The sequence below is a fragment of the Neopsephotus bourkii genome, unplaced genomic scaffold (genome assembly GCF_033783945.1).
Source record: "Neopsephotus bourkii isolate Nb327-2 ecotype Australia unplaced genomic scaffold, CSIRO-AGI_Nbou_v1 NB_1089, whole genome shotgun sequence".
Lineage (NCBI taxonomy): Eukaryota > Metazoa > Chordata > Aves > Psittaciformes > Psittacidae > Neopsephotus > Neopsephotus bourkii.
Genome location: NW_026901577.1, coordinates 443,288 through 464,594, shown reverse-complemented (window position 1 = coordinate 464,594; position 21,307 = coordinate 443,288). Strand labels below are relative to the sequence as shown.

The window sequence follows — 21,307 nt, the reverse complement described above, 5'->3', positions numbered from 1 at the left end:
CAGTCTGGCCTCTCTGCATGGCAACCCTGCCCTTGAGGGCATTCACTGGTCACTTCAGTTTGGTGTCAACTGGAAACAAAACGGATGTGCACTCCATCACCTCCTCCAAGTTACTGTTCAATATATGTGAAACAGGACAGGTCCCAGGAGGGATTTTCTTCACTTGTTAGCAGTCTCCAGGACCATACGACCCATTAACCACTGTCCTCCAAGTCACAGAGTCATAAAAGCAACTGGGTTGGAAAAGACCATTAAGATCAGCAAGTCCAAAGCCACTACTAAACTATGTCATTAACGGCTTCATCTCTACACCTTCTAAATACCTCCAAGGATGGTGATCCCACCACTGCCCTGTGCAGCCTGTTTCAATGCCTGACAATCCTTTCAGGTCCAGTCTAAAGCTCCCCTGGCACACCTTGAGGCGTTTCCTATCACTTGTTACTTGGGAGAAGATACGATCCAAACAGTTTTCTACCTATCTTGTTCTCTACCTATCCAACCTAGATGTAATATTGTAGGAAACAGTGATGAAAGCCTTGCCACAGTACAGACAAACAACATCTTCACTCTTCCTTCAAGCACATACCCAGCTGTTTTATCACAAGAGGCATGGTAGAGGCAGACACAGTCTGCATGGTCTGGCATGATTTACATTTGGTAAATCCACGCCAGCAGCTCCCAGCTACCACCTCCTCTTTGATGTGCAAAGAAGCATGCCCTGAGAGGAGTTGCTCCATAAACTTCCCAAAAATCAAAGTCAGCATGACTGACCTGTAGTTTTTGGAGCATCAATCCATTATTTTCTGAAGGCTGGTGGAAGGTTTGACATTCTCCAGCTGTTTGGGATCTCTCTCCCAGTCTGTAGGATTTTGAATTCTATAGGGAGCACTTTCATAAAAGGCAGCTCTCTAGGCACCCTCGGATGCAGCACATCTGGTCCAATGGATGGGTTGTTGTGGCAGAGAAAACAGTAACATGAAAAGCCAGCTCTGTTTGGCAGCTGGAATATCTTGTTCTTACTTGGATTTCCCTGGAAATTGGCAGCACTGCATTTTGACTATCCATATTTGAGATCATTCCAGAAAGAAGCTCTCAACATAAAATCCCACTGCTCTGTTCAGGGGAAAGAGGAGGAGGACTTCTTTGAAGACTTGATATTGTACCAAAATCTGAACATCATTTTCCTGAGACCTCATTAAGGCCAACTCTTTGCAATCACAGGAAACAATGTCACATAAATCCTTTCATAAAGGAATTTAAGTTCTTAAAAGAGCTTCTTAATGTCACTAGTCTAGCTGGAAAGCTGTTTGGGACATTTTTTTCTAATTTGCATCCATTTGCTTTTGGACACTGTTCCATAGCTTACAGCACTCTTCTCCCTCTCTAGTGTTCAGTCTCAATAATTAATACATCATTATTATCCTTTGCACATGTTCTCTTGAACTGAAGCAAAATGTTGTAGCTTTGGCTACACATATGTTACGTTCTATATTGCTCATAGCATACAAGCTTCCTCCAAACTTCAATTTGAATTACTTGTCTGTGGACAAGTACAATGTCCATATTGTATAATTTTTAATATATGCCATGTATATACGTGCAATTTTGAATATATACCATGACTAAATAGACCATGCAAATACACAGAAAATAGACATAGAACTCATGTGACATTTGTAGATCAGTATTCAGTCTATTTGCACATTAAATTTGTTTATTTCATCTTGTCTGCATTACCCTGCAAGAATCAAGGGGATAAAGGGATTACCTATATTTCAGGAAGCCAAGTTGGTCAGATAATTTTGGAATAAAAAACATTAAGTGACAACAGTAAGCACATCATATGTGCCTTAAATACCCCCTTTGTAGACAGGTAAGAGTAGTTGTACGGGTGCTAATGAAACCTAATGAGCAAGAAACTGCATGAATGGCATTATATCCCTTTATTTAAAGCCTCTGGAAAACTTCCTTGATTAATCTTTACATTCCTCAGAAACAACCCATTCACGTACCTCTACAATCAGCTACTTACGTGAAGCTTAATCCCACCCGTACTGAAACGGTGTTTTAGCTACTGAATTTTGACAGCTGTGACATGGCCTGGTCAAGATCTATTCAGGCTATGATGCACTCCCTTAAAGTGCTCTGTAATAATTTTCCAGAGCTTACTCTAAAGACTGTTGCTCATAAGACTACTTCCCCCTAGAACCTGAAACCCATATATATCAAGAATCAAGTGATATCTTTGTAAAAAAATTAGATACTTTTCAAATAAGGCATGGACTGATTAATGCTACAGAACATATGAACTAAAGTAATGTTTGTCTCTCTAGGTGCTAAGCTACAGAAAACTGCTATTAATTTCCCCTTCAATTTTAATGACCACTATGCAACTGAATCACTTAAAATTAGAAATAAACTGAATACTAAAATGCACTACAGTGGTAATTCTCAGCACCTGTAACATTAGCTATTTCTTCCAATTCTTTCCCAATGGTGATCAGAAACAACATGCCACTTGACTGGAAGAATCTAGGCAACTGGAGTAAAAAGGCCAAAGGCAAAGGTCCAAAAAAATCAGGAGCACTAGCTACTAGTTACAATAATAAATATGGAATGGGTAACTACACACAAGCAGTGATAACAGAGACAAAATTATGTAAAGACAAAGAATTTGAGCACTTTAATTTGGGATTAAATTACTACTTCATCCTATAAAAACTGGCAGACTTGCATTCTATGCATACAGCTATGTGCTTTATCTTCTTTTATGTGTCTTCTCTTTTATCATCCCCTTCTATACTTCAGGCAATACTGTCCATTCAGTTCTCTGCTAGCAGTTTGACTCTGAAGTGAATTCATAAAGAAAACTGAAGCAGGACATCCCTAAAAGATCTTTTCCTTTTTTTTTTGTTTTGTTTGCTTGTTTGTTTGTTTGCATCTTTCCCTTCATTAATTCAATGGCTCCAGGAATAATCAGATACTTTCCTGCATCACTGAGTAGCAAGCAGGTCTGTGAGCAATGGAACTACCGAAGTCTGCTTTCCTATGGTTATGATTCTTGTGCTGGATTCCCTAATGCTTAAGAAGGTGAGAAACCAGTCAAAGCGTTTCCCTTATTTAATGCATTCATAACTTCTCACTCCCATGAGGATTTGCTTGTGTCTAGTAACAGAGTTGATCTCATTCCACATTTTCTTCCAAAGCAGACATATGAATAGGGTCTCTCTTCTCCACCCAGCCACCTATTTCCATGGAGCTAGCAGGAACCTGCTATCTTTGAGACCTTTACTCCTGTCAAATCTATTTGAAATTGTCCAGTAGTTTCAAAACTTATTGGGGAAACAGGGAGGAGGTAAGAGACTGGCAGTCAGCAGAGGCACACAGCATGATTGCATAAGCTTTGTTTCCTTATAAAGCAGAGTAAAACACTTGCACATTTTATTAGTTTAAAATTGCCCTAAATTAATTAGAAAATGAGTTTTTACTTGGAGAGCTAAACTTGTTTTCTTCCTTGGTTTTCATGTAATTTATGGTGTGGTAGTAATACAATAGACTCTAGATACAACATCTGGATTCAGGTATCGGAGTTTAAACACACAAACAGTTCACAACTCTGTTAGTTTAGATTTCAGAGGGAAAGCCTAATAAGATAGCTTAAATTAGAATGTATTTTCTGCAGGCTAAGGACAGAGCATGGGCCATTACTATAAATCAACAGACGCACAAACTTATGACATAGCAACTCACTTTTGTGTAAGGCTTGAGTCTCCCAAATATATGGAAGGATGCCTGCCAAGGATTTTTAATTTAATCTGCTGGCATTAATCTGCATTTATGTTCAAGTTTTCAACTGAACTAATCCAGAACAAAGCTCATTCAAGGGAAATCTTTGAAGGAGGACTGTGAGGATCTTTTTCTGAATGGTTGATCATAAAGTATGCACAGCATGAACAGCAACACTGAAAAAAACCCCACACAATGCTTTTGATTAGCTCCGGAAAACTCTCTACAAATGTTATGAGCAGTAGATCCAGATAAATGTGCCTCTAGAAAAATCTCCAAAATAAAAGCAAGACTTGAAGGAGTGCTTGTGATATTACTGAAAGTTTCAAGGTAACAAAATATGAATGATTAGTACTTCCAATATTAAAACAACACCAGCACATTATGTTAGCTGCTGCATAATGATAGCATTTTAAAACTACCTGTCAACTGATCATATTCCTACATGTGAAACCCAGACTGCAGCTTTCTTTAAAAACTTTAATAAAACATAACTGCAGTGTCTGGAGTAATAACTGTCAGATATGAAGACAACTTGCCTTGGGAGCTACTTCCCTTCAAACAGTGACCTTTAGGTTTGGGAAGTAATGGAAACTATAAAGTGCTTCTTGAATACACCCTTGGAACTAACATGCCAACATTTTACAGTAATTTAAGCCTGACTTCCCCTGAATATGCTGTACTCTGACGTTAACAGCTCAATGATTGAACATGATTTTTTTGCTTGGAAAGTAAATGTATAACCACGTGAATAAGCATGAGATAATGCCTGGACGGAGGCAAAATATAAAAGTGTTCCTAACTGAGTACTGCAAACAAGTTTCCAGTGTGACTAATAACACAAGATTCATTTAGAACAACTGCTGACTGTTTTCAGGGTGTTTTTTCACCCTTTGTTTACAACATCCTTTCAGGACACTGACAGCTACTTGCTAAAGCTTTCCGATCCAAACATCTGACTACTTAATAAAAACTTCATTGAATTATTTTATCCAATTCAAGAAAACAAGAGATTAAAGATTTTCCTTTACAGTACGAAATCTACAGTATAAGATTACCTATCTGAGCTACATGGTGAACATCTGTGTACACTGTGCTCCACCCACAATGAATGAATCATAAACTATATGTAGCAAATATGACAAATCTCCAGTAAAGCCAAAATTCCACAGCGTGAAGTACATAGAAGGACATAAACACTTCTATAAACTATCAACATACAAACATAGTATTTCTTTAGAGTCTAAATGAAACACATAAAAAAGCCAAACTCACATTATCATGTTGAAACAAAGAAGCACCAGCTCTGATTCAGGAATGCAATGCATGTGAAATAAACTTTACTGAGATACACCTATCTACACTTGGGTCTCTTTACTGACTGTTCAGTTTCATCATCAGCAAGAGACTTCCCTCATCCCCTTAAGACCTAAACTATTCTACAAATATGCACGGAGTGATATCCTATACACAGAACCCAAGTCCTTCCAGCCCTCCTCAATAAACACCTCTTCTGGCTTCATGAAGGAATCTGCCTTGTAACTGCCTTCATGGCATCTTTATTTTGCGGAAGAAAAAAGAAAATAATCAAAATAGTATTTTATGTAAGAAAGAAAATATAATGAAAGGAGAATCTTAAAAAAAATAATCAAGGAGTATTCACCTGTAATTTCTTGTAAAACACTGTTAGAGATGCAGCAATTTAACAACCAAAAGTTGTTCTAGACTATAAGGTCTTAAAATGCTCCAGTAATAGTAGGACGTACAAGATCAAGAGGAATCTCCCCTGATCAAGAGGAATCTGCGGATGAAGCAAACTATAGGCAGATAGGAAAAGCCTCATGCTCACATGCCCTTGTTCTCATGAGTGACTTCAACCACCCTGACATCTGTTGGAATGACGGTATGGCCCGGCACTAGCAATCCAGAAGGTTCCTCAATTGTGTGGAAGACAACTTCCTTCTGCAAGTAATAGAGGAACCAACAAGGAGAGGTGCCATGCTTGACCTTGTGCTCACCAACAGGGAAGGGCTCGTTGGAAATGTGGCACTGCAGGGCAGCCTTGGATGCAGCAACCACAAGATGGTTGAATTTGAGATCCTTAGGACAGTGAGAAGAGCGTGCAGCAAGCTCACTGCCCTAGACTTCAAAAGAGCAGACTTTGGCCTCTTCAGGAACCTGCTTAGTAAGGTTCCATGGGATATAGCCCTAGAGGGCAGGGGGGCTCAAGACTGTTGGTTGATATTCAAGGATCACCTGCTACAAGCTCAGGAGTGTTGCATCCCAACCAGAAGGAAGTGCAGCAGGAGGGCCAGGAGACCTCCTTGGATGGATAAGGAGCTCCTGAGGAAAATTCAAATGAAAAAAGAGTTTTATAGAAAGTGGAAGCAAGGACAGGCAGCCTGGGAAGAGTACAGGGATGTTGTCCGGGAAGCTAGGGACCAGGTTAGGAAAGCTAAGGCCCAGTTAGAATTAAACTTGGCTAGGGATATTAAGGATAACAGGAAGGGATTCTACAGGTACATAGCAAATAAAAAACAGATTAGGGAGAACGTAGGCCCCCTCAGGAAGCTCTCGGGTGAACTAGCTACACAGGATTTGGAGAAGGCTGAGGTTCTGAATGACTTCTTTGCCTCGGTCTTCTCTAGCAAAGGCTCTGACCGCACCACCCAAGTCTTGGAAGGCAGATGCAGGGACTGTGAGAATGAAGACCTTGGGCCCACTGTAGGAGAGGAATTGGTTCGAGACCATCTTAAAAATCTGAACGTGCACAAGTCCATGGGTCCTGATGAAATCCATCCGTGGGTCCTGAAGGAGCTGGCAAATGAAGTTGCTAAGCCACTGGCCATCATATTTGAAAAATCATGGCAGTCAGGTGAAGTTCCCGACAACTGGAAAAAGGGAAATATAACCCCCATTTTCAAGAAGGGGAAAATGGATGACCCGGGGAATTACAGACCAGTCAGTCTCACCTCTGTGCCTGGCAAAATCTTGGAGCAGATTCTCCTGGAAGGCATGCTAAGGCACATGAAAAACAACAAGGTGCTTGGTGACAGCCAGCATGGCTTCACTAAGGGGAAATCCTGCCTGACCAATTTGGTGGCCTTCTATGATGGGGCTACAGAACTGATGGACAGCGGTAGAGCAGTTGATGTCATCTACCTGGATTTGTGTAAAGCGTTCGACACTGTCCCACACGACATTCTTGTCTCTAAATTGGAGAGACATCAATTTGATGAATGGACCACTCGGTGGATAAAGAACTGGCTGGATGGCCGCACACAAAGAGTTGTGGTCAATGGCTCAATGTCCGGCTGGAGACCAGTAACGAGTGGTGTCCCTCAGGGATCGGTGTTGGGACCGGTCTTGTTTAACATCTTTGTCGCTGACATGGACAGTGGGATTGAGTGCGCCCTCAGCAAATTTGCCGATGACACCAAGCTGTGTGGTTCGGTTGATACGCTGGAGGGAAGGAATGCCATCCAGAGGGACCTTGACACGCTTGTGAGGTGGGCTGATGCCAACCTCATGAAGTTTAACCATGACAAGTGCAAGGTCCTACACCTGGGTCGGAGCAATCCCAGGCACAGCTACAGGTTGGTCAGAGAAGAGATTCAGAGCAGCCCTGCGGACAAGGACTTGCGGGTGCTGGTCAATGAGAAAATGAACATGAGCCATCTTCGGTGTGCGCTTGCAGCCCAGAAAGCCAACCGTATCCTGGGCTGCATCAAAAGGAGCGTGACCAGCAAGTCAAAGGAGGTGATCCTGCCCCTTTATTCTGCTCTTGTGAGACCTCAGCTGGAGTATTGTGTGCAGTTCTGGTGTCCTCAACATAAAAAGGACACGGATCTGTTGGAACAAGTCTAGAGGAGGGCCATGAGGATGATCAGGGGACTGGAGCACCTCCCCTATGAAGATCGGCTGAGAAAGTTGGGACTGTTCAGCCTGGAGAAGAGAAGACTGCGTGGAGACCTCATAGCAGCCTTCCAGTATCTGAAAGGGGCCTATACGGGTGCTGGGGAGGGACTCTTCATTAAGGACTGCAGTGACAGGACAAGGGGTATCGGGTTAAAACTTAAACAGGGGAAGTTTAGATTGGATATAAGGAAGAAATTCTTTACTGTAAGGGTGGTGAGGCACTGGAATGGGTTGCCCAGCGAGGTTGTGAATGCTCCATCCCTGGAGGTGTTCAAGGCCAGGCTGGACGAGGCCTTGGGTGATATGTTTTAGAGCGAGGTGTCCCTGTCCATGGCAGGGGGGTTGGAACTTGACAATCTTAAGGTCCTTTCCAACCCTAACTATTCTGATTCTATTCTATGATTTTTAGATTTAACAGAGATTCTCACTTTGATAGAGGTAAGAAGGTGTGTGATTTTTTGCTCTTGTTTTATCACAAGACTGCTCCCTCCAACAGTACAGTATGAACACAGTGCCAGGTTGTACTACCCTAACAAGGACCCACCAAGCAAACCCAACTCACACATGAAATTATAAGGCAAAAAAAGCCGTTCAAGCTTGAACTATTTACAGTTTCAGCAGCAGCAGCACACCTTTAACCCCAAAGAGATGGGCCACCTATCGTCCTTTAAGGCATGTTCCTTGAAGTGTCTACAGGAGCCATTGAGTGACTCCATTCAGAACTACAACTCCCAGCACAAAATTCACAGCCTTTTACCCAATCTCCTTTGGATATATGTATCTAAATAGAGAGTATAATGAAACAGCAGCCAGAGGTGACTTGGGAATTATTAAAAGTCATTCTCTGTAACCCTAGGCCAGCAGCTGCCCAACATCTAACACTTACATATAGGAGTGACGTGAGAAAATACTGTGCTTTGTGTTGTTCAGGCTATGCAGCACCTCACAACAGAGTTTTGGCCTTCAAGGAGGACCTATGGAAACTGAGGTGCTGGAGCAGGTCTAGAGAAGGGCAACAAAGCTGATGAAGGGCCTGGAGCACAAGCATGATGGGAACGGCTGAGGGAACTGAGGTGTTTAGTTTGGAGAAGAGAAAGCGCAGGGGGGACCTTCTCGCTCTCTACAGCTGCCTGACAGGAGGATGGAGCCAGGAGGTGGCTGGTCTCTTCTCTGAACAAGTGACAGGACAAGAGGAAACAGCCTCAACGTTACACCAGGGGAGGTTTAGACTGGAGATTAGGAAAAAGGGTTGTCAAGCACTGGCACAAGCTGCCCAAGAAGTGGTGGGGTCACCATCCCTGGAGATATTTAAAGGACATGTAGATGTGGCGTGAAGTGACATGATTTAGCGGTGGACTTGGCAGTGCTGGGTTAACAGTTGGACTTGATGATTTTAAGTCTTTTCCAACTTGTGATTCTATGATTCTATAGCATCCCTATACTTCATTCCCAAATGATAGTACTCAACCCTTCTTACTACATACATGTTGCTTTTCTCCTGGGCTTCTTAAAGGAACAAATAAATGCACAGGAAAAAAAAAACAGTTTATTTCTCAGAGGTTTCCCTACAATCAGAACAAAGGGGAATTTACTACAGTCTTGTTTGTCTTGTTTATACCTTTTTTTTTGTTTTTTTTAATCCTCTGGGCATGAAATTTAGATTCCCCTTCTCTGGCATATCCCAGACTTATTATGATAAAGAGGATTTAAGACTAAGTACTACTGCTAAAAAATTCTATGCTACACATTCTACCATGTAAGAATAATTCAAATAAAATATTTTTATCCCTTTGGTAAAAGTAATTTCAGAGCTCTGACTGATCAGAGGTCATTTCTGACTGATCAAATGCCATTTCATTGAATCACCGTCATTGACTTACATTGAATCATTGTCATTGATTCAAGGTCATTAACTGAATTGCTGTGGCAGATCCATTCATTTCTACTACAAACTGAACTCTAGAAAATAATTCTTTCATATGGATTATTATCATGATAAAAGGGATCAAAAGTCTTTCACTCAAGAAATTCATATTAAATTCTAACAAAAATCAAACAAAATTTAATCCTTTTTCTGAAAATTCAAGTCTATCAAGTCTGTGTTATATAAAGACAAAACAGACCAAAAATCCCTTCTCTCCAAACCACCTAATGCTCAAAATAGATGCAACTGTAACACATGTCTTTTCATAACCGAAGTTTTCACTGAGATAAAAAATTGGATTGGATTCAATTAGAAAATATTTTCCCTGAAATCTTGTAAATTCTCATCCACAAAGAAATATGGCTAACAGATAAAAATGCTTGACTAAAGTGGTTGCTAGCAACACAAACAAAACATTTACTTTTTTCCACATAATGCTCCTTTCAAAAGTTGTCGTTTTGAAGTATTTAGTGAATTAATGTCTTCTGAAGCAAAGACAATCCTGAAAGAAGGCATTTCCTTCTCAGAATTTATAGAGCACACTGACTACATCATGTTAATATACAGCCTGTTGAAGCTGTATACTAATTCAGCATTCTAATTCAGTAGGATCTGAATTTCTGAAGCAGTGCTGTACAAGTTCTGCACACTACTTGCTTCACAAGGTTGCTTCTGGTTTTCTATTGCAATCTCTATCAGTCCCATAGAATCACAGCCTGATCTGGATTGGAAGCAACCTTAAGCGAACTCATCCAGTTCCAACCCCCTGCCATGGGCAGGGCCACCTTCCACTGATGAAGATTGCTCCAAGATGAGATGAAGATGAAATGAGATTGCTCCAGGCCCCGTCCAACCTGGCCTTGCTATATATGTTTTCTAATAGGGGCCTTTCAGAGGCTAGGGTGTTCTACAACTACTAAGGGCTTTCTTGACTACCTGATGACTTCAGCATTTCTTCCTCCAAGTTTAATGAGAAGTCAGAGCTGGCTTTAGGGATATACTTGTAACTGGACAGGAAGCAGAGGGGGTACACAGGGGAAGAAGGTAGAGGTGGTGAACATACCACCCCTGGAGGCATTCAAGGCCAAGCTGGATGTAGTTCTGGGCAACCTGATCTAGTTGAAGATGTCCCTGCTCACTGCAGGGGAGTTGGACTAGATGGCCTTTGAAGGTCACTTTCAACTAAACATTCTTGTCATGCATGCACAGTTCAAGCTGATGGCATGTTTTTCTCTCCAGTGGCAGGATTTGTCATAGTTGGTTAGACCGTGACCTCAGAGGAAGCACCACAAAGCCCCATTGCCAGGATCACAGTCAGATCATAGTATTCACATAGCACAACAGAGGTAAAAATTTTCAGGGACCCAGGGGAAATAGTGAATTCCCCTTTATATTACAGTGTAACAAGAAAGCTTGAGCTCTACGCGTTCGTAAGTCCCTCCATTTGTCAGGCATTTCAGAGGCTAACAGCAATATGATCTACTTACCACAGAAATGGCTGCATGTGGGAAAGGACTAAAGAACAAAATTCCATCTTTACTGAAATTTCAGCATAGGAAAACCACATTCTGTTATATTTCTGCATTATATTTTACTTAGTTTTACATTTCATTTATTTTTACATGTCAGCAAACCGGTGCAAAAGGGAGAATCCACTGATTTTCTGAAATCCACATGTAGCAATAGTAGAAGAAGTAAAGCTTTCTTATAAGTCAGAAAATGGTGGTTTGGGGGTGTGGGGGGGTTGTAGGGGTTTCATTGGTTTAGACTTTTTTTTTTGTGGTGGTGGTGTTTTTTTTGTTGTTTTGTTTGCGGTTTCGGGGTTTGTTTTGGTTGGTTGGTTGGTTTTTGTTAAGCACACACATTTCCTTATGCCAGAATAGTAAAATACTAGCAGTGGAGTACCTCAAAGAAACTGTAATTGACCTAGTGCTGTTTAACAGAAAAAAAAACAACAACAAAAAAACCCCACAACAAAAACTAACCAAACAAAGAACAACCAAAAAAAAAACAAACAAAAAACAAAACACCCCCACCCCCCCATATAGTGAAGTGGCGAACAAGGCAAAACTCAATACATATACGTACCTCAGGTAGCAACAAACTGGAAAAGTATATACACAACAATGAATGCCAGCAATACCAAAGATGGAGACACAATTCTTCCCTTAAAAGTTCACGCCTCTTTGTGTTACATGTTAGCCATCAATTATCAGCATTAAAAATCAGTATGCTAATATATGGGTAAAACAAGACCTATAGAGACAAGATGCATGTGAAGAACCACAGTTCTACTGAGAACTCAACCATTTTTCAAGGTAGGGTTCTGGTTTTGGAGACTTGGTGACCTGTGTCCTGCTGAGGAAGCCGTGATGGAATGACTGACTCAAAGACCACCCTACATAGACAAGTGCTCAACCTAGAGACCTGCACAAAGAGAGAGTAGTAAAAAGCTTATTTTGGCAATTTAATTTTGTATTAGTATGTCACTGTCAAAGGACACTGCTCAGTCAGATAGTGGAATGTCCTGAGTTAAACAGGATCTGTTATGTTCATGTAAGTTCTTTTTTGACCACGACAAAGGAAGCACTTACATGGTCTGAACTCTCCTTGGGCAAGTAGGTCTCTCCATATTGCCAAATACAACTTCACCAAGGTTCTCAGCAGTCTGGTTCACTGTGTGGTCAGCTAGAGATCTGCAAAAACTTGATGGCCCCAAATAAAATCTATTTCTACACCCACTTGAGGAAACACCACAAAAAAGATCCACCACTATTTCTGAAACTACCAAACTGGCTAATAAAGTTGCTTCCCATCAGAATTACATAATGGCTTTCTTAGGCACATACAAATAAAACACATGGAACGGCTCCTCTGAGCAAATTCCTTCTTGTTCTCACAAACCACATGGGTATAAATGAACAAACTTTTTAAAAGAAGCCATATCACATTCTGGGACAGCTAGTTTAAGCACAAGATTATGACTATTTATTTTGAGCTTTAAGCTTAAGGAAGTAGCGCTTTCAAGCTCTACACAGCTGAACTGGAATGACTAGTAGCATGAAATAGCCCAGATTGTGAAGGAAATAGTGTAAAGTGAATACATCAGCCCACACAAACACAAAAGGGAGACAGACCAGAGCAGCAACCGGCAGACAGAATATCAATTCACTGCCAAACCCCAAAGTATAAGAACTCAAAAAGGAGGTGGGGAGGATGTCAATATCCTGCCGCTGACTTGCAAAGGGAGGAATATTATTTCATGTTTTGCAAGACTAGCATCCTGTAGTCAGTAGCCAATACCACTCAGACCAACCTCAGAGCTAGCTAGTTTTTTTGGCAGGCCAAGATTTAAATAATCATTACAATAAATAAAACTCAAGTAAGAATACTCAGCACTGCTAAGTAATTTCTTTCCCCTTACTTTAAGCCAGCTAATTACAGCAAATATTTCTTGGTAAGAACATCAAGGAGCAAAAGAAAATACGTAACGGCTATCCAAATTGCTGCTGTAGCATTAATTAGAAGTCACAGCACACTGAGACTTGCAAATACAGCATGTTTATTCTTTTTATAATTTTTACGTACTTAAGTGTAATGATTCAAATATGTTGGAAATTAATCATACCATGCTAATTGAACCTGAAGACAAAATTTCCAAGAAGGAAAAATGTCTGATAACCATGAAGAGCTATTGCATGATGAAATACACCTGCAAAGCAGTCTTCCAGAGCAAACGTAGGATGCCTTGTTGTTTAATCTTTAAAAATAAACTACAAATACTCTGTCTTCAGAATCCAGAAATATAACTTCAAAACCAAATGTAATTTTCCACATGCCATCTGCCAGTCCTAACTTCCAGCAAGTTCAGGTTCTACAGAGACAGTAAGCGAACTAGTCCAAAATGCCAGTCTGCATCAAGATGTACAATGTAATTATTTGCAACACACGTGCAAACAGAGAAAAGGTGTTAAAAAGGTTACCAGAAACTGCACCACGTGCAAATGAAAGTCGCCTTTCCAAGTTATGACACTTTTATCAGCATGACTGTATGGATATGATCTGAGAACTTCCATTTGGAAGACTTCAAAAACAGCCAAGAAAAAGGACAGCAAACTGTAAATTCGCTCCAGACAGCAAATGAAGCTATTGCCAGCATTTCTCTAAGGATAGTGAAACAATTGTAAACTTGCAAAAACATCCAAAATTGTGCTGTATGAGTTAGAACTTTTCTGAACCTTTTCAACTTTTTAAATATGAAATATTTCAATTATAACTCTGTAACAGAAAATGGTCTTCTACTCATGGTAGCAGTACTGTCCATCTCCGACATTTTTTAATCACCTAAGTATGCACTGCTTACATCTTTACTAAGTATTTAATACCTAGACCCATGTTCAACTTTAAATGATACCATCCACTGCTATCGAGACAAATCTGAGCAGAATGTTAGAGTACCTTCTCTCTCCAGAACCAACACTGTGTGCACAGAATCTTCTACTATGTACAGAATTAAGTAGTTACAACTCACAGAATCCACTATTTTTATTTCTGAAACCTGAAGTTAGAAGTAGTTACATCAAACGATCAAAATCATGAGCAACTATCCTATGTCTGCACAAGAATCATGCAGCCACTTCCAAGAAAGAAGTCAACACTATGAACTGAATAAAGCCTCTGTAGTTGTAAAGTTGGCAGAGTACTAAGGAGTATCTCCAAGACAGGAATTAAAGCTGCCTTTTCCATCTAATAAAGATATCAGTGAATTCCTTAAACTTACGTGAAAGTAAGTTTCAAAACTAATACTTCAAGGTAGTAGTCTATGAAAATCATAGAATTGCACCTAGAATTGTACAATTGCAAAACTGGTTTTGGGGATTTATTCTCTTCCCCCTTCAGTATGCGGCAGCTTTCATCAATAGAGAACAAAACATTTTTGTTATATACCTCCCAAGAGAAATAACAGTTCTTTGCAGAAGAGCTGTAAGATAATTCATGTCAAAACTGGAAGAAATCATAGCTACTATGAAAACAAATACTGTATTTCAAAACCCAGGAGGGTCTTGTTATGCAAGAGGCCAGAATAGTTAGTACTTTTCTACTTAAGTTCATTAACTGTAGTTAAGGATAGGATAGATTTATTTATAAAAATAAGTTCTCTATCATACCATAATTATCATACCATAACTATTTCCATTATTTTCTAAACCAGAAATGTAAGTCTTATATACATGTTTCCTTTTCTTTTCCACAGGTTCCCAAGTTAAAAAATAGAAATTGAAAAGTAAAATCCGAACAGGACAACTCTCCATTTTCTCCTTGATAAATTAGGAGCAATATGTAAATATAACATCATATTTAAATAAGCCATTAGTAAACCAAACAGCAACTCAAATCAAATGCTTGACTGCAATGGCTGACTTTTCCAGAAAGCAGTCACTTTCTGACACCTAAGTTAGGAAACTGCAGTGTTACAGAAGATGAAACAATTCCCCTCAGCCCAGAAAAAGCCTTGTCTCAGGTGAATTAAAAAAAACAACTTTCTTTTCCTGTGAACAAGACCTTTGATTCAAGCATCATTGTGCACCCACACCGTTGGCAGGGATTTCTGAGAGAAGACGTAGGAGCAGTCTGGTATGCAGATAGCAAATGACTTCCCTAAACACAATTTCCTAGCACTAAACAAGATCAGTCTACACCCTCTGCTTTGATATCTGAGAATATGCTGAGTTATAAAACATGCTCTGGATTAATAAGTATTATTATGGTTAGTATTAGGCACTGGGTAAGTTCTGGATAAGATTTTACTGGACAAGATCTGGTTTTGGTCAGGCCAGCCGCAGAAGACACCAAAGCAAGAAGGTTTTGCATCAACCACGAGAATTCCTTGCTGCCATTAAAATTTCTGTACATAATATAGAAAGCTTAATAAGCCCATTTTTACTTGATGTAATTTCATCCACCTAAGATAACTGAGGAAAACATGAGTGCATCATAAAAAAATGCACTCAAAGAGAAAATGAAATTAAATTTTTACTCCATTTAAATGCTTAAATCTGAATACTCCTTAAAGAAAAACAAACCAATGAACTACCCAATCATACCAGGAATACAAATCCAGAAACTTATGTCTTCAGAAGAAAATAACGACATACAACTTCAATGTCAATTAAATAGTGAAAAGTGATGATATACAATACTAGGGGCAATTTCAACCCCTGCAGTGAAGAAATATAACCTATGTTTCTGTACGACTTAATTCAACCTTGTTCTGAACTTGTTCCTTCTCCTTGAAGCTTCTGTACACTTGGTAATAGACTACTTCAACTTTATTGATCTTAAGAAGGCTTTTAGTTTAAGTTAAAAATCAGAAACTATATGAATAAACAATATACAACTTTCTGTAAGCCTTGATCCAGACTTTGATCCTGTGCCTTAAGCTACATTTGTGGCTGCTAATGTTTCTAAGTGACATGCAAAGAAACTGCAGCCGTTTAAAAAAAAAATAAAAAAAAAATCCTATTAGAAGCTACTATTCCAGTAGATAAAACTGAGAAATAATTTTGACTGTTGTAGAACAACAGAGATAGCAGAGACCTGTGGAGTTCATCTTGTCCAAAGTCTGATGCCTATTTCTATCTTATCGCCAATATCATTTTGTGGTGAACATACGAGTTTCCTAGATATTTTCTGTCCAAATACTAAGCCTACAAATGCTATCTATCGCTACTTGGCTTGTAAGTATGTAAGAGGATTACAATTTTGTAGCATTAATATTGTAACTCATGGCATCACTGTGATTTCCAGGAAGGTATCAAATAGCCCTGTGAAATACCTACATTATTACGACAAGCTTCCCTACCACTCTGTCACATCATGTAGAATACTAAACCCACAGGCAACAACCCATTCCTCCAACCAACAAAAAAAATCAACCAACCCACTAAAAGACTAATGAAAGTTTGCTTAATATTAATCATATTGCAGAGCATAGGGGTTTAGAGTTCCATTTTCCGTAACATCAACCAGTTTGTATTTGTAATAGAATCAGCTCTATTTCAGAACAAACGTATGTTTACAATGACTTACAATAACATGCCAGTCATAGAATAGTTTTTTATGTCAAGGGCTCCATTATATGTTTGGGTGCAAGTTCAACAACAACAGCTGCTCCAGATTTAATGAAGGTAGTACTCAAGGGACAGACATTTCCTGGATTTATTTATGGGGGCTTACAAAAAATGTTCATATGTACCAAAATATACATTGTTCAGAGATTTCCATGCTTGAGAGTGAAACTCTCAGTGTTTGATTCATAATGGCTATTTCACAAGGGCTTACAGGAAGTAGAACTGTTTGTTTTAATTGCATATACCAAAATGTTACAAAAGAAAGATTTATATTCTCTAGTGACAGTGAATGTTTTGGGCTAATTTGTCATGGTTACCATGGGCAGAAAATAAAAGAATATTATTCAAGCACTACTCTAATTCATAGACATCTTAAAGTCTAGTATCAGCAAATATACATAGTGTTGTGAGTTCACTTCTTCATCTTTCATATACCCTAACAGCACCTTTTAAATGTAGGATATACTACTTGCATAATTTTATCATTTAATCTTTATTGTTTCCTACTAACACGAAATGTGAAGAAACAGCCAAGATTTCTGCTTCTACACTGGACTCAAAGTAAGCCAATAAAAAGCAAGGTGATACTCGAGAGGCTATTTTTAATATGTTTACAGGGACACTATTCTTAATGTGATTAAAATAAAATGCATCCACTCTACTTACAAAGGTACTTCCTATTTCTGCCTATCGTTTGTCCCCTTAGTGTGTGCAATAGCATATGCACAAAAATTACTTACAAAGTTGTGTTCTAGTTTGAGACATTTGAGTTAATCAGAGTTATAACAGCAGTTATACAGTATTTCAGAGGCTGCATAGCAGTGATCTCTAATTGTTGTCAGTGTAGTTTTCCACTCATGCTTGGGCTTTTTATTCTCATAAGACCAGAAAACAACACATTCCTGTCTTCTCTTTTCACTTGCATATTACCAAACAAAAGAATAAAGACAGTGACTGAAAAACAAATGTTAAATAATGCAGCTGCCTGTATTTTATCAAAATATTAGACAAAAATTAGTAATATTGGGACTTTTTTTTTTTTTGAGAAAGATGGACACTGGAAATTTGATTTCAGCTCATCCTATGCCAACAGAAGTCAAAATGGAAATTTAAAAAATATTGTACCATTTAACTTTTGTGTTAAGATTCCAATACCTTTTAAGATCTGTATTGGCCAATGCTCTGAAAAGCAGTACCACTGGCCTATGATTTCCTACCTGGCTGTGTAAAATTTAGCCTTTGACTATTTGGGGTTATTTTTTTTTAATTTATCTGATCAGACATTTCTTGCTATTATTGTGTTTTGTTGCATGCTGTTTCAACTATAGAATCATAGAATAGTTAGGGTTGGAAGGAACCTTAAGATCATCTAGTTCCAACTCCCCTACCACGAGCAGGGACACCTCACACTAAACCATGCCACCCAAGGCTTCATCCAACCTGGCCTCGAACGTTGCCAGGGATGGAGCATTCACAACTATCAGGGTGTTAACTAGGAAGAACTGAGCAGAAATAAATGTCAAAGTATTACAAATGCATTTTGTGTGGCTGTTGAAATACTTCAGTTTCAGCATCATAGTGCCTATTCCAAAACTTTTCCTTCCGTATTTTAAGCTGCCAAGTCTGTCTTCAGAAAAAAAAAAAAAAAGCAAAGAGAAAATATCCCATATACATGCTATCATCACAGCAAAGGATGAATTCCAATACAATCCCAATACGCATAATTATCTTCTGACAGCTAAAACTCCAAGAACTTTATAATCTTTCAACTCTTTCTTAGACCTCACAAAGCATTAGAAATTATACTTAAATCTACAGATACAGTTATTAGACTATAATGTCAAGGAAATTAAGCCCTATGATTATTATTTCTTTTACACATATCCTTCTTCTCTGTAGCATTTAAGCTTTAAGGCCCCTTCCAACCCAAACCATTCTATGATTCTATGACACTGAACTTTGGCTTCCTGGGAAGCATCACAAAAAGGCAGCAGACAGAAGCTTTAATCCAATCTGTAAACAGCATCCGTAAAAAAAGGTAAGGTGTTTTTTTTTCTTTAACAATACTGCTCAACTTGCATTATTCTTTGCATTTAGTAGGGCTGAACAAAAATAAAAAGCTATTAGTGGCTTTCTCTTCAGTAGCCATGGACTAATTTTAACTAATTTAGTAGCCATTAACTAATTTATGCCCTTTTATGGAAATAGCTTGTACTGCTGGATGCTAAACTGCCCAGCTCAGTGACTCAGGGCATCAGGCAGCACCACTGAATCACTGGATTTTTAGTGCAACTTTTATGATGCAGCTGAGACTTTTTCCTCAGGGTTTTCTGCCACTCCCAGTAGGCCACTCCTCCCTCACATGGCAGAAACACTTTTTGCAGAAATTATCTTCTGCCTGTAAGATTGTGGCAGAAATCTCAGCTTATTTAAATCCAGAGTCTTAGTCAGCAGGCATCTGCAATTTCATTCTGCAATGCTCATCTTCCTGTTTGTTTACAGCTACTTATATTGCTCTCCTTGCAAGGCTGGGTTATAAAACAACTCCTGACCTAAAGTTCTAGGTATGTGTTGAAAAACATGCTCAACACAAATTCATCAGACTTTCTTTTCAAGTTGGGTTGTCCTTCTTGTCAACAGGGATATGTCAAATGATGAATAAGAACAGACCATATTCTAGTAAGACCATTTTCCACAACAAGGTTATCAGATCACACCACTCAAGCACCTCTAATCCATCAAAGCTTTCTCTCCATCCCATCACATGCCTAAAGGAGAGAGAAGATTTCTCCAAGATACACTGGAGGGTAATTCATATTGTTCCCAGTATTGCAGTTGACAGAGCACAAAGAAACAAGCTTGTGCCTCAACTATACAGTGATTCACAGAAATAAACAGTTGAAGTGTCCTGCACACCCTAGTCGCCTTCACTGAGCTGAATTACCATCCAAGTAGCTCAAGTGTAGACAAATCTTTAAGAAGCATTACTCCAAAACTGCTGCAATTGAACTCTCTGTGAGGGTGGTGAGGCCCTGGCACAGGCTCCCAGAGAAGCTGTGGCTGACCTGTCCCTGGAAGTGTTCAAGGCCAGGTTGGATGGGGCTTGGAGCTACCTGGTCTAGTGGAAGGTGTCCCTGCCTGCGGTAGGGGGCTGGAACTGGATGAGCTTTAAGGTCCCTTCCAGGCCAAACCATTCTATCTATTCTATTCTACCTATCTATCTATTTCATTTCGTTTTGTTTCATTTCATGATTCTATGAAAGGCACGCACTGAATCTGCATACTGAAGCAAGCTCAGACAATGCGTATTTCTCATGCCAAACTATAAACGGTCACCTTGATGTTCTCCTTTCAAAAATCGTGCCATTAATATGTTGGTTTGTTTCTAAATTAATGTAAATACACAATACTTCCATTATTCATCCAGAACCAGCAACTTTTTTATACTGGATCTTTTATTTACAGCAGTCAGATTTGAGGACTTACACTACACTTCAGCCCCACTGAGGCTCAGAGCACAGTAGTGTCTCTGTGGTTCTCCAGTCAAGCCAAGAAAAAAAGAAAATTCAAGCTTACATGAGCCTTCGCAATGAAGCTGAAAAAAAACTGTCAAAGACTGAAACTCTTATTCAATAAGACTCAGACTGCTAGCCTGCAACAGAGGTAGTGGAAAAGACCTTAAAGCAATTCCAACCTGGGTCAGCATTTAAAAACTATGTTAAAAATACAGATTCCTAGCTATCACTAAAACCAAATGTTTGCCGCATGACAAAAGATAGTGCACCTTCTCCCGTCTTATAAGGCAGGAGGCCGAAAAAAGTATGAGAGTCAAAATTACTTTATAATTACTCTGTGCCCAGATAGTCCTAAGTTAACTACAAATTTACAGTAAGAAACTCAAGAGGTAACAAGGCACACTCCATATCTGGCTACTACTCTGAGAAACATTAGCATCTGGCCACCTAGAGTATATGGCTGCCATAGGTGCTGCCACGTTTTTCTTTATAAATAATATATATAGTGCTGTAGATACGACCCAAGGAACAGACAAGATTTTTTTCTCCTCATTACCCAGACCATCTGGAACTAGGATCCATTCAGGTTAATGGATATGTCCTGGAAGCAGCCATGAAAAGATGGATGAATGCAGCACGTGGACTGTGTAAAAATTTGCTATGAAAATCTTCAATATTGGAGATTAGCATAGAGTATTTCCAAAGTAGTCCACATTAGAACATCATCATGACTTCAACCTACCAATGCAAGTTTTAAAAGGCATTTCAAAAAACAAGCTAAATGATTTGTATTGTACAAAGATGGAAAGAGCAGTTGATAGTGCTAAACAGAAGTTCTTTGTAACTCATGAACTTGGTGAAGAGAGCACTGCAGCAAAGCTTTTCCACTGCTATTGTCCAGGGGCTGAGTAACCAACAGGAACCACCCTGTCTTGGAGCAGGCACTCGCCTCCCTGCCTGCCAGCTCAGGCTTTGTGTCAGCTGCAACAAGCATTTTTAAGGTACCTATATATAGGATAACAGCCTAGCTTAAC

General features: G+C 39.4%; 1 protein-coding gene across 2 annotated transcripts in view; it reads right to left on the bottom strand.

The window, feature by feature from the left end:
- Positions 1-764: 764 nt before the first annotated feature.
- Positions 765-21,307, bottom strand: part of LOC133217044 (DNA repair protein XRCC4-like) — a 65,612-nt gene continuing 45,069 nt past the window's right edge. The window contains exon 4 of one of the 2 annotated variants that reach the window (XM_061362167.1): positions 765-1,113. In XM_061362167.1, the coding sequence (XP_061218151.1) occupies positions 1,093-1,113 (21 nt within the window). In that variant the 3' untranslated portion in view covers positions 765-1,092. Of the gene's footprint in view, positions 1,114-11,721; positions 12,056-21,307 lie in introns of those variants that run through there. The other variant, XM_061362166.1, reaches the window with a different exon arrangement.